This window comes from Helobdella robusta, assembly GCF_000326865.2.
Source record: "Helobdella robusta unplaced genomic scaffold HELROscaffold_10, whole genome shotgun sequence".
NCBI lineage: Eukaryota > Metazoa > Annelida > Clitellata > Rhynchobdellida > Glossiphoniidae > Helobdella > Helobdella robusta.
In genome coordinates this window covers 3,937,773-3,952,888 of record NW_008703571.1, presented here as the reverse complement: position 1 = coordinate 3,952,888, position 15,116 = coordinate 3,937,773, and the positions used below count along the sequence as shown (strand labels likewise).

At 30.1% G+C, this 15,116-nt stretch overlaps 2 protein-coding genes across 2 annotated transcripts; one reads left to right on the top strand and one right to left on the bottom strand.

The window, feature by feature from the left end:
- Positions 1–9,004: 9,004 nt before the first annotated feature.
- HELRODRAFT_166886 (hypothetical protein) lies at positions 9,005–9,767 on the top strand (the record flags this gene model as incomplete). The annotated part of the gene is made up of 4 exons (XM_009012071.1): positions 9,005–9,105; positions 9,281–9,370; positions 9,438–9,511; positions 9,649–9,767. 4 exons carry the CDS (start codon positions 9,005–9,007, stop codon positions 9,765–9,767), a joined length of 384 nt encoding a protein of 127 aa, XP_009010319.1.
- Positions 9,768–11,136: 1,369 nt separating this feature from the next.
- On the bottom strand, positions 11,137–14,845 carry HELRODRAFT_142940 (hypothetical protein; the record flags this gene model as incomplete). Its single annotated transcript, XM_009012070.1, has 2 exons — positions 11,137–11,399; positions 14,608–14,845. Coding segments are annotated over 2 exons (501 nt in total), but the record flags the coding sequence as incomplete, so codon positions are not given.
- Positions 14,846–15,116: the final 271 nt, after the last annotated feature.

Below are 15,116 nucleotides of genomic sequence, written 5' to 3'. Positions count from 1 at the left end.
AGTTACTGTTGGTTGAGTGACCAAGACGAAAACTGGCCGAGGAGGTCAGATGTTTAGGGATAATAAGAAGAAGGAATATTTTGAATAGAGTAGTGAGATGGGTTTATAGGATTTGGCTTCATCGTCCGGTTTCCAGGTTTGAGGAGCGGAATACTTTTCACTTTTTTGTAGATATCTAGAGTACTACATGACCGGAAAATCATGTTGAAAATCTTAATGAGGAATGCCAGACCCAGAGAGCTTAGGTGTTTTAGGTGCAACATTGTTGCACTGAAAATTTAGGGTGATCATCTAGGCATTGGCGTTTATTAAAAGCAGGTAAATGGCATATTGAAAAGGTAAGCTATTTCTAAACCGTTTGAATAATAAGGAGAAGGAATATTTTGAATAGAGTAGTGAGATGGGCTTATAGGATTTGGCTTCATCGTCCGGTTTCCAGGTTTGAGGAGCGGAATACTTTTCACTTTTTTGTAGATATCTAGAGTACTACACGACCGGAAAATCATGTTGAAAATCTTAATGAGGAATGCCAGACCCAGAGAGCTTAGGTGTTTTAGGTGCAACATTGTTGCACTGAAAATTTAGGGTGATCATCTAGGCATTGGCGTTTATTAAAAGCAAGTAAATGGCATATTGAAAAGTTAAGCTATTTCTAAACCGTTTGAAATAAATTTGGTGTTGAAAGAAATGGCATTGTTTGGAAGCAGTTTGGGATTGCCGTTCAGGGACTTTATGACGATTCATAAACGTTTGGTGTTACTAAGTCTGTTGAAGGTGTTTAAAAATTCTTTCCATCTGGTGGTTTTAGCATTATTTATTTTGTTTTGTATAGTTAGAGGAAACAGAGATATTGTAGAAATTCTGTAAACGGCCCTCTGACTAATGAGTTTGGTGATTTCCTTCTAAAACACTAGTTGTGAGTTGATTGTCTGCTAGTGCTAGAAGAAATGTTGTGGACACTGGTAATGATTAAAATTTTGCAAAATGTTTTTTCGGTCACCGATACATTGGAGAGAAAGGAAAAGTTTTTAAAAGCGATTTCAGTTTCAGCAGTAAAACCCGGTCAGTTGAGATAAAAATTAAAACTGAAGACTTATTACACGAACAACAAAACCTCAGCCATTGTTCTTTAAAAAAATTGCAATACTAAACCAGAATCGATAATAAAGAGCAGTCATCTCGTATATTCTTTTGATTGTAAAATCGGTGATTGTAGGCGCCGAAACACAGAATATATCGAATTTATTACTACTATTTTGTCAAGAAGGTAACAATGCATACGCAAAATAGTGCAATAAAAATTACCTAATAGATTCATACCAAATAAAAATAACAAGGAAAATATTAAACTCAAATACCAAAGTGTTATTTTACAACCGTAATATAAGCAATTAGAGAATGGCAGAGGCCTTATTAATAGTTTATAAAAACACTGTAATAAACATCCAACAACAGGCTATAACGATCCTACCAACAAAAAATTACTCACAAAAAGAAACAATGGAACTTAGAGTTCCTTTGTTAAAAATACTATAAATACCAGATGAAGTACATATAACAATATAACAAACTCTATTACACTGATTATGGTAAAGGTTACCGAAAAAAGCTTTTATGTAAAGGATTGTATGAAAAATGCAGTCTAAAATGATTAAAAATTTTATTATTAATTTGATTAAATTGAATAATATCGATAAAATAATTGTTCGAAAAATTTAAAAACTTAGTTACAAACTCAGCCATGCATGATAGAACAGAAAAGCTTTTTTCAGTATTCCTATTCCATCTTCAGTGTTCAAATTGATATGTTGTGTTTGTGTCCAATTGCTCAAATATAAAATATATATATACTTACTACCAAAGTTTTTGTTTATTTTATGCATGATAGAATAGTATTAAATGTACTCTACAACCAAAGAACGTCATCTCTTGTGATGAAAAACAACTGCACTAATAAACTAGTCCTTTTGTTTGAAGTTAATACTCGGTTTTAATATCTTCGATTTCGTTAAATATTACACTTTTACGTGTTTTCCTTATCGTCTGTTTCTAAATTTATTGGTAAGAAGAATTCCAACAGCCCGTTGTTGAATATTTATTATCAGATGTATTTGTTCTATGAGTATTGATTCGGCTACTCGTTAACTATAATGGTAGTTATTGTAACGTAAGATAATATATATATATATATATATATATATATAATATATATATATATATATATATATTGTGAAATTAGGATTTAGACAATATTCGATACAGTTTTTAAGAAAATCAATTTAACGCGGTTGATTTTCTTAAAAACTGTATGGAATATATATATATATATATATATATATATATATATATATATATATATATATATATATATATATATATATATATATATATATATATATATATATATATATATATATATATATATATATATATATATATATATATATATATATATATAATAAAACTGTCAGAAATGCGATCATGATCATTGATGAAAATCATAGCATATTCTAAGTTAATTTCCTTTAGATCGTAAATCATTGTAAAATTTTTCGAGTTCAAAACCTAAATTTTTATTTTTATTTATTTTAAAAAACAAAAAGCCCTTTATGTTATTTCTATACCATCTTCGGTGTTCGAATTGATACGTTGTATATGTGGCCAAATGCTTAAGTAAACATATCCTGTCCCTCTTAATGTAATTTTTTTTTGTTTTATGTCCCTATTAATTGGAAGGATTCTAATTGAAGGTTGTTGAATATTTATTATCGGATGTCTTTATTCTATGAGTGTTGACTGCTAATCGTAAATAATAATGGTTGTTATTGTAATGTAAGATTTCAAATTTGTCTTCAAATTGCTTGAGGATTCTTTGGTTGAACGATAAATGGTTAATGCCGATATCGCAAAAACTTAAGTTAAAATCAATTTTTCGCTAATTGGCTTTAATAATTTTGTTAAAATCTTTAGTTAATTGATTAATTAATCAGTTAATAGTTAAAACTTTAAAAGTTGATCCAAATTGTTGGAAGACAAAGGGAAGAGCTCCGGTGGGCCAGCCAAACTGGCGCCACGACAGAAAAGAACCAGAGAGGACTTATCCTCAGATTTGTCGCATCATCAACCTGAAGGTCTAATGTTTTTCTTTATTGAACCGGCAACTCAGGTCTCCGACCACGACTTCAGAAAATTATCCATATTCAAAATTCAAAAATTTTTCAAAATGAAGTTGGAGAATTAAAATCCATCAACATTCAGTCAAACAGAATTCTAATTAAAATAAAACAAGAAAAGCAGAGAAATAAATTTTTAAAATAGATAACTTGTTAAATGAAAAAATTAAATCTTCTCCTCATAAGACATTTAATAGGTGTCATTAAAACAACAATATTTAGCTACTGCTTTGAACAAGAAATTAAGAATGAATTACTTGACCAAGGTGTCATAGATGTTCAGATGTTCACAATATAAAAATAACAAAAAATAACCAGAAAATCACCACCAACACGTTTATAGTTACATTCCAGAGTCCTCAAATTCCGAAAAAGTTAAAGGTTTGTTTTCAATTACTGATGGTTGAAAAATTTATCCCTCCTCCAATGAGGTGCATGCGATGTCAAAGATATGGACACCATCATAAAATCTGTTCAAGCAAGAAGATGATATGTGCAAAATGTGAACAAGCAGGACACATGCATACTTGGGAGTCACCATGTCAAAACTCACCAAAGTGTGTTCACTGCAAACAAAAACACGAAACATTCTATAAGGAATGTTTCTAAACATTCTATAAGGAATGTTTCTATGTGAACTAATGTGAACTAATTTTTGCTTGAAAAAAGTATCATTAAAAAGAAAATAGAATGCAACATTCTATACAATCAGGCAAAGGCACAAATCTCACAAATTCAAAAGCTTCTATACTCTCATATTGTAGAAAAAAACAGTATAAAAGTATCCAGTGTAATTTATTAAATATTCCATTAGTTAAAAATTAAGATGTCAAGAAATCAGTCGGTAACCAATCCAAACCATCAAATACAAAAACAAGAAAAAAATAAAATAAAACCAAATACTTGCAAAACTCCAAAACTTATAGAAATAACAAAAAAATAACAAAGGAAAAAACAGACATCTATCATTTTTCCAGTGATCAAGACATGAATGATGACTCAGAGTGTCACAGTGAGATGAACGATGATGATGAAGATGAAGAAATTCTCAATAATATAAAGTTATCAAACCCCAAAAACACGAACAAATGTAAAAATGACTACTAATAAATAAAATTAACTAACAACAAAACCACAAATCAACTTTGCAGTAATAACAATTATGAAGTTTTTCCCTCTAAGCATATCGCAGATGAAAATGCTGATGACATCAAAATTTTTTAGTGGAACATAAGAGGGATGAAAAATAACCTTTCTGAACTACATATATTAATTCAGAAGTATAACCCTCATATATTTTGTTTGCAAGAGACAAAAACTATTGAAAACAGATAAATTCAAAAAATTACACAGCCTATCATAAAGCAGCTACACCAACAAAAACTAATCCATCAGCTGGAACATCCTTTTCTGTTCATTATAAATTGACTAAATCTCATTTCCATATAATAACAGAACATCACTTCATAGCCACTAGAATAACATCCAATAAAACAATAACGATATATAATGGATATATAAACCCAAATAAGTTAATAAAATCCAAAGATATAAACAAAATACTGCAGCAGATCCCCAAATCATTTCTTGTGTTGGGAGATTTCAATGGACACAATCAATTATGGAGATGTCCAAGTTATAATGCACAAAGTAAAGAATTAGAAAAAAAGTATAATTAAAAATGATTTGTCTCATTAAACCAACAAAACCAAAAATTTTCCATGAGCACTTAGTTACATCTTCTATGATTGACCTAGCTATCTCATCACTATCCCTGTACTTAGATATAAAATGGGAGTCAGAAGAGGATCTCCATGGCAGTGATCCCTTTTCAATAATAATAACAATTAGAAATAAAGATCATATAGTTAATAAAAAGCAAAAGTTAAATTATAACAAAACTGACTGGCACGAATTCAAAAAAGAACAAAAGAATTGATGAATGGTTTTGAAATAATTGATGATGAATCAATGGACAGGTGGATGGCAATAATAACAGGAACTATAAAACAAACTACCCCAGTAATGCAAAATAAAAAGGGAAAGACTATTAATCCTTGGTTTAACAAAATATGCAAAAACGCAATAAAACAAAAACAGAAGGCATTTAAAGCATTTAAAAGCAACCCTATTCAATTAAATCTTATAAATTACAAAAAAATTAAAAGCCAAGGCTCGCAGAACAGTAAGAGAAGAAAAGAAACGTTGTTGGAATTCTTTTATTAAAGGTTTCAATCGTTATACTCCAATTGACAAAGTATAGGAAATTGTCAGAAAAATAAAAAATAAAAATGATAACAGTCGTATTATCTACAATAACAAATTCTTCAGTTCTGATAGGGAAATCTCAAATATACTAGCCAGCAACTTCCATCAAAATTCCGAAATTCTGAACAAAAAGCCTTCCTCAAAAATCACTATCAATACTTCTTAGAGTTTACAATTACATATGGATTAACACAAAAGTCCCAGATACTTGGCGTCCAGATAATTACATATGGATTAACACAAAAGTCCCAGATACTTGGCGTCAGGCAGTAGTCGTGCCCATAAAGAAACCAAAAAAAAAGTCAAAACTCATCCAAATAACTACAGACCAATTTTATAAACTTGTTATACCTAAGATCATAGAGAAAATAGTTAGTAATAGACTAAATTGGTTTCTCGAAAAACATCAAATTTTGTTTGAATATCAATGTGGAGATATCAAGGGAAGATCTACGTTAGATCATTTGATATCACTGGAAACTCACATAAGACAAGCTTTAACACAAGGTGAACAAGTAATAACTGTGTTTTTGGACATTGAAAGGGCCTATGACACAGCTTGGAAATATGGTATCCTAAAAAAAATACATGAATCCGGATTAAGAGGACGTCTTTCCAAATTCATTCAAAATTTTTTATCAAACCGGTCATTTAAAGTCAAGGTCAATGATGTCCTTTCAGAAACGATGCATCCAGAGTTGGGCATCCCTCAAGGCAGCATTTTGTCACCAAAGTTATTCTGTCTTAGCTTAGATAACATCATCAAAATAATTTCTAAAAACACAATGATCTGTCTTTACATGGATGATGTTACAATCACTTTTAAAAATAAAGACATGATAAAAATGCAAAATGAAATAAACAGAACGCTAAAATCCATTGAAAATTGGGCATAGGAAAATGGAATAAAATTTTCTGAATCAAAGTCCAGAGCTATGCTTTTCTCAAGAAAACAAAAGAGGATTTTTCCGAAGTTAAATTTTCAAAAAAATAATCTTGAGTTCTCACAAGAATACAAATATTTGGGAATAATATTTGATTCAAAATTAAATTTCATTTTCCATATTTTGGAAACCAAAAAATGCCTAAAAGCAATCAATTTTATCAAAGTGTTATCCAAAAATAAATCGGGAGCAGACCAAAAGCATCTGATAACAAATTTCCAAGCAACTATACGAGCAGTAGTATTGGATTATGGTTCTCCAGTATATGGCTCTACACAAAAATCCTACATGAAGATTCTACACCCAATAGTCAACGAATCGTTAAGAAGGTTTCTAGGAACATACAGAACATCACCATCCATAAGTCTCCATGTTTTGGCAGGAGAAATGCCACTAAATTTAAGACATCAAAAATTAGCCTTAAATTACTTTTTAAAAATTAAATCTCAGATGAAAAACCCGGCATATAAATACAAAACAGCAAAAACTAAGGCACCAAAATCAATTCCGACATTTCCAATAAGACTAAATGAATTCATCAAAGACATTAAAAATATAAAGACCATGGAAGAATTAAAGTTTGAATTTCCTCCTTGGTTACTAAAGCACCCAGAAATAGATACGACAATAACAGGAAGGGGCCAAGATGTAAAACTAACAAAGACCTTAGTTGAAGAAAAAATTAATAACAATTTAAACTTTATTCAAATATATACAGATGGATCAAAAAGAGAAAATTCAACGTTTGCAGCAATTGTGGCCTACTGGCAAAGGAAACGTATTCATGGATTAATGATGCACCTACCAGGACCTGCTTTAACATCGCAGAGATCCTTGCTATAGACATGGTTATAAACTTCATAATTAATTCTGAGAAAAATAAATTCATAATATTTTTGGATTCCTTGTCTACTCTATCAGCCCTGAAGCAATACAAGCCTCTAAATCCATTAATAAATCAAATGCAAAATAAGATTCATAATATCCTGGATAGCAACAAAAAATTAATTATAATGTGGATCCCTAGTCATATAGATCAGATGGCTTCTCAAGCTCATTCGATGCCATTATCTAGAGTTCCAATTCCGTTCAGTGATTTAAAGAATTTAACAAACAACCTTATTATTTAAAAATGGCAGCAGGAGTGGAATAAAACATCAAATTTCTTAAAATTAAGTTTGCCATCAGTAAATAACAAAAAGCTCAAAAATAGTTATTTAAATTGTCATCTTAAGTCTGTTATCAATAGATTAAAAATAGGACACTTAACAATCACACATTTCTGGATCCTCAACAAAACAAAGCCCCTTTAATTGTGAAGCCTGTGACAAAAAACTATCTATTCAGCATACATTAACTGAATGTGAAAAATACGATCAGATCAGAAGGAAACTCGGGGTTCCATCAAATGTAGAATTGCTCTTCCAGAATAGAAGCCAGAAAGTCTTGATTTCATTTATAGAGGAGATAGATTTGATCAACGGAATTTGAAGTTTTCTAGATGTCACAACAAACTAATCAGTTTCTAATGATCCAAGGGCGTTAAAATAGCTGCATCGTGCTGAAACGCCGTTAAGCTGCAAAAAAAAGTATGTACGTGCTAGTTTGTACGTGCCTCGTAAGTCTTCTTAACAGCTTGGTCGTCGTCTTGCCAATATATTCAAAATTATTGTGCCCACACTCACCAATATTACTTTTGAACAAATATATTAGATGGCTATGATCCTTTGTCAATTCTGGCTTACTAATGCAGGTGTTTTTCATAACGAGAGAGGACGTTTTTTAGTTGGAGTAATATATTCGTAGTTTAATACTATCGTTTTTGTTTGTTGCTTGAACGTTATTTTTTATGATTCTTTCCATGATTTTTTTTCATCCTATTTGGAAGCTTTCGACATGTGGTTCTTACAATATATTATTTTGGTTTTTTTTTGTTATTGTTAGTTGCATCGTTGTTTTTGTTATTGCTGATTTTTGTTATATTCATAATCTCTCATTATCAGAACATCTTTAAAAAACCTATTGCCAACGTAATACCAAGCATCCACAAAATTATCTGGTCTATTGATATTTATCATAATCAAGACAAATAACTGCCCATACTTGCCCAATTTTGCTCCTGTTTAAACAGCATAATTGGCTTCATAAGAATTGACAGATGAATTGATACAGACACACTCTGCCGCCACTACGTCCATTGTTTTTATCTTTTCTATATACATTAAAGTTGTTTATATTAACAATTGAGCTATCTTTAAACCATGTTTCACTTACACCAATATCCGATGGATTTTACGTCTCAACAACAACTATCGATTCATTCAGTTTATTATCTAAAGAAGTAGCATTTAAATACATACAGTGTAGGGTGTTGTGTTTTTTTTAGAAAATGAACTGCTCTATCATAAGTTGAATTTAAATTAATGAAGTTTTCTGAATCTCTGCACCTGATTTCCACGGATGCCATATCGAAAGGGCGAGTCTGCACCGAGTTCTGCATTCAATCTGTTTCGTTTCTATCTCAATTTATAATTCAGTTGTCTTTCAGCTTCTGTCAAATCTGGACTAATTTAAACAGATTTGAATTTGTCAAATTTTCTCAATTTTTTAGCTGTCAAGATGACGGGATTCCTGGTGGCAGCATCAGACAAATCAACCAATAATGGCACAAGTTTTGTTAGGTCCTTTGATCTCAATCTTCTTGGGTATGCAACTGAAACGTCAGATTTATCTTTAACCTTGAAAATCTTTCTAATATTGGTTTTGTCATGGGCTTTTTTATTTGTCAGATTTGAAGCAGATGATTCTGGCACTCTGTAGATAACAACATTTTTCTTTTTTTTCTCTCATGCATCTCACCATTAGGGGTGTTGGCCACTACTAACTGATCTACAGGCTTTTTTTTACATATTTTGCACCTCTGGTGACCACATCAACCCATTCAGTACTTACACAAGGTTTTGCTACCTTTTTTGCCGATTCGAGGTCCGTCTTCAATCTTTCGATTTCTAATAAATTCTTCACATCTCTTGCCTCCAACTGTTTCACTCAGTCAGTTAGCGAAGAAAGCAGTTGCGACATCTTTCCGCACCATAGTTGACCGGCTGTATTGCCCATCTTCGACCAGTTCGATTTTCTCAAAAAGAGAACAAAATTTAAAGAAAAATTTAATCCGAGCAAAGCCACGTGAAAATTCAGCTGATCAAAACCACGTGTCAAAACTTAAAAATAACTAAATAATCAACAAATTATCAATAATTCAGATATTTTATCAATAATTCAGATATCTCTTTTTTTCAAAATTGCATGTGCAGAGGTAGCCAAGATACGACACACCAATCTTCTTCACAGAGATGTTTTAGTCATACAGATAATCGAATGATATTCACACTAGCCTTTTTCGTAATAATAATTACAGTATTAGTGTCATTAATTTGGCACCCTATGCTGTGCTGTTGGCGAAAGTTCTAGATTCCTGCTATCACTAAAAATATCTCGGATGTTTCGTTTAACGTTCATTGAGCAGTTGTTGATGAATGTATAACATTATTATTGGTAGACTACATGTGATTTGCTATGTGGATTATTTTATTTTTATTTTTTTTATTAATAGTTGTGTAGTTTGAGCGTTTATGTAATTGATGAATAATTTTATTTTTTGATTTTTAATAGTACCGAAACGTAAAATAAAACATATTAAAAATTGCTTTTTATTATCACAACTAAATTTTAAATACAAAAAATTTAGTTAAGAAGGTGGAAAATTTGTTTTAAAAACAAGCAATGTGAAAACAGTGATCGATATCAACAACTGTATATTATTTAATATAAGTGTTATATATTAAATAATATATAATTTCATATTTTTGGATCAACCGGTTTTTATGCTATTCAATTTATTTCAAATTAAGAAATATTTTTCGACAATTGGTGAAAATAAAAATATTTTAAAATAATATATGTTTACATTTTTGAGAACTATAATCCGTTCAACCTCATTAATTCAAAACATTCTAACATCATAATTTTGGCGACAGGATGGTGTAATGATTAAAGCGCCTGACCTGTTGTTGCAGCGACTAGGTTCGAATGCAAGAGACCTCCGCATAGCCCATTCACTATGTGTTATGCGTGGATTCACGCGTATTTTCATGCGCTGTGTGTGTATTGTTGGTCCTCTGAGAAATAATTAAGAGAGAATTATTACTACTAATACTACTATACTACTACTGCTACTACTACTACTACTAATAATAATAATAATATAAAATCCTCACTATTTAGAGACTTGCAAACAACTGTTTCAGTAGTTGACCACGGGCCTATATTTATAGAATTGTTAGCCGCTACTCGAAATTTATAAGAGCTACCTTCATGTAACTTGAAAACTTTAAAAGAATTCTGCGTTGAATCTACAAATGCAAGACTAACAAATAGACCTGCATTGGTACTTTTCTCAATATGATAGCCAGTTATTGGTTCGTGGCCATCAGAGAGTGGAGGACACCAGCTGATTAGACAGAAATCATTGCACATTTCTGTAACTTTTAAACCAATAGGAGCCAATGGAGGTGCTTTGGAAAAAATAAATTTTTTGAACAACCTTTGATTTAAAAATTTATGATAATAATTTTGATAGATTGTAATTATCCAAAAACAGAGCAGCAAATAACAAATTGAAGGGTAAAAATAATTATGAAATAAAAACAGAGTGAAGATATTCATTTACATTTAACCACAACTTGAAACTCCGCTGTATCTTGCCCCGCAATATTTTCTGCGTGGACCTTATAAAGACCAGCATCTTCTTCTTGTAGACATCTTACTTTTAAATAATTCCAATTCCCAGCATTCTCCATTGCTATTCTTGAATTTGTTAATAATTTTTTTACGCCGCAAAACCAAGATACTGTTGATTTTGGACAACCACTGATATTGACTTCGAGAGATAAGGTTCCCCCTATTCGGACAGATTGCACTTTGTTGAATGAGTTTTCATATGTTATTCTTGGAGCTTGAAATTTTATTTTTGTTCTTTAATTAATTAAAAATTTCAATCGAAGTTATCAAATATTTAAATGACAAGCAACGATATATTCATAAATTTTGGTCTATATAAAAAAATACAAGTTTAATGGGATAACTATATTAAATTCTTGAAGCTTGAAATAGTCTAAAGTCTGTTTGAAACCATTATCAAAAAATACTCATTACTTTTTAAATTTTTCAGTCTGAAAATAGAAAACAAGAGCAGAGAGTATTTTTTTTTATATTTGAAGTTAAAATGTCAAGATTTAAACAAGACTTACCAAAACATTCTTGAAAAATCTAATAATTTTTTATATTACACAACAGAAAATTGAACAAATACTAGTAATATGTTTATCAAGTATTAGAGGATTTTACCTATTATGCATTTTTTAATGTTTTATAGTGATTTTTTATTTTTTGTATTTAAGGCTTTTTCACCTTAACTTCATTTTCCCAACACTAGTATGAAATTTTTTGACTGCTAATTAATCATTTAAAAAAATATTCGTGATTGAATCAATAATTTTAAAAATAAACATTTTTTCAACTTCATTTTCTATGACAGCAACTTAAATTTTATTACATTTTTTGGGCTCGTTGTATCTATAAAAATTACCAACATTAAAACAAAATACTAGCAGAATTTAATTTATATTTCATCATTTGTAAATAAAAATGAATGCAACAGATAGATAAAATCAAAACCATAAAAATATATTTTAGAAAAATATACTGTTTTTTCAAAAGTTAAATTGATTATTATTGTTAAATGCTGATTCTAATGAAAAAAGAATAACATTATCATATGAAGGCTTTTACAATCAAAATCTTCAATAATGTTATTTGTAACGTAGCGAATTTCAAATCCCTCTTCCCTACCTCTCTCTCGTAAATTTTCGTAAGAAAATTTTAGAAAATTTTAGATCCCTTAAAAACTTTACGTAGGAGAGTAGGTGGTATTATGAAACGGGGTTGTAATATGAAACCGCAATTTTTTCCATGAAGATTTGTTATGACCTATCTATAATTGTTTTAATTATAATATAAAGATTAAATAGTCTTTGGTCATTTCTGAAAAAAGTGAGAATGAAGATGAAACTTCAAAAGATGAAGAAGATACCGGAAGTCTTATCTCATCCGGGAGCTCCAACACATTAGATCATATTGGATCGGAAGTTCCAGAAGATAATGATGCAGACTGCTTATTTTGTGGTGAGACATTCAAAACATCAAAATCTGGAGAACTTTGGGTGCAATGAGTGATATGTCTAAAATGGGCTCATACGTTATGTAGTGGATGTGAAAAAGATATTTTCATCTGTGACTTTTGTTTGTAAAAATTCATGCAAAAATGTGTTTTATTACTTATAATTTTTATTTCATTGATAAGAACAATTTGTTATGTTTAAAAGTATAAAACTATAATCATATGTAAGAATAAAAGAGATTGTTCTGAAAATAAAACATTTTTTTGTTCATTTTACCACCCCAACTTCAAAAAACCATTTTTCGAGGTATGCTAACAAAAAATGTTTATCAAGGAGAAGTTTTTTATTCTTTACCAAAATTAGTTATAAAATATTATAAAATACATATTTGTCAGTTGTTTGGTAGACTAAGGGTCTAATAACTATTGTCTGAATATTTTTTTTGGCCCAAGACAAAAAAAAGGTCCATATTACCACCTTATCCCCTAATACTTGAACAAATCTCCAAGATCATTTTATTCAAAGATAATGTAAACTAATAATATGAAAAATAAAACTAACGATCTAATTTTTCTTCAATAAATTCCTTTTCATTTTCTTCTACCCTAGTAATAATTTCTTCAATGATCGTTTGCTTTTCGAATTTTTGCATTTCCACCTGGGAATATTCCGCTTCTGAAATTCTTTCAACCATTAAAGATGAGAAATCTGCATCTTTTCTATTCAATTTGTCCACTAATAAAATTAATAGTGATACGGTAACAGCATCAAGAAATATTTTGAAAAAATAAATTAGCTGAACAGTTTCACTTTTATTCATTTTGCTCAAGTCAATCAAAATATTTATTTAAGTTGCTGCTATTGCAATATAAAGCTAGGATAATTAATCTATTGCATTGAAATTTTAATTAGAGTAAAGCCGATGTACCGGTAAATACTGATGCATTGGTAAATTCTGATAAATCGATAATTTAACGATATTGGATCGGATTAGTTTTTTCCAACAATGATAACGTTTGACATCATTAAAATTCATGTCTTGTAAGATAGATGTTGACAATGAAGTTATTCAAATCCATTTGTGAACAACCAGGTGGAACCAACAGTTGTCTTAGCAGCACATAATTACTAGACCATGAATAGTAATAAAAGTTATATCACTAGCCCCTCTTTCTTTTTTAAGTTTATTCTCAAATTTCAACGCTGAAGTTCTTATTTTGTTAGATCAAATTGATTTTCTGTTGTCCAAATACGTCATAACAAAGAAACAATTAGAGTTTCAAAAAGGAAACCATTATCTAACAACATTCAAGTTCTACGCTTCGGGTAGCGTTTCACAAAATTTTAAAACAAAACTTATGGACCGCAAAATTTTGAAAACAATATAAACTTCACCTTTATAAAGAAGGAAACCATACTTACTCTGTATCTGGTCAGCATCTTATAACGCCACTTATATTGTACTTTTCTCACTTAACTCCGTAACACGACGTTCAAACTCCTTCTTTAAAACAGGGCTAATTTTTATGTTAGTAATATGTAAAATGCTGTAAACGAACATATGAATGTAAGCTATTATCTTTTGTACCCATAAGTGGCATATGGTGCTATAGGTAAAAATGTGTTTATTCTGAATATTTCATAGCTAAAAATTAACTAATTTGAAAAATTACTAAAATCAAATTTCAAAATTAAGATTTTTTCGAAAAAGTAAATTTTCTGAAAACTTTAAAATATTTTGACTAGTCTATATTTGAATGAACAAAATGCTCAAAAACAAATAAAGCAAATGAAAATATTGCATCTGAAAAAATTGCTAAACATTAAAAAACTCAGCTGCAAATTAAACGCCTGCAATGCAATTTATAAACTGCTACGAAATGTCAAAAAGTATTATTACGGACTTAGATGCACATACTTGTTTTTAATAAAAACAATCATTCTTACGGGTTTATCAATGTTCACTGAAAACAATAAATTTACTTTTGACTGCCAAATATGTCATCGTAGAGGCAAGGCCTTCACTATTTTCAGCTCTGCATTGATACAACCCTTCGTCGGCTAGTGTTAAATTTTTTATTGATAATGTCACCACACCTCTGTTAACATCAAAGTCAACTTCGTATCTTGAATCATTTGCAATCTCCATGTCATCTTTGTACCATTTGATAGTTGGAATAGGATATCCAATCACTTTGCACTCAAAATTTTGCGTGTCCCCTAACGAAGCTCCAACGTGATCTATCATTTCTATGATATTTTTCCGATTGTTTCGTTATTCTATCTTCACCACTTTTGCCAACTATTCATCATCTAAAATGTAAATATTTAACCCAGTAAATATTTTTTTTAAATACTAAAAAAAATTGATAGATTTTTTATAACACAAAAATTAGTTTTAAATTATATTGAGATTTTAGTGTATTTTTTATAGTGGAGCTTTGATCTGATCATGTCCAAACATAATTTTAATTAGAAAACATTGCCTGCCG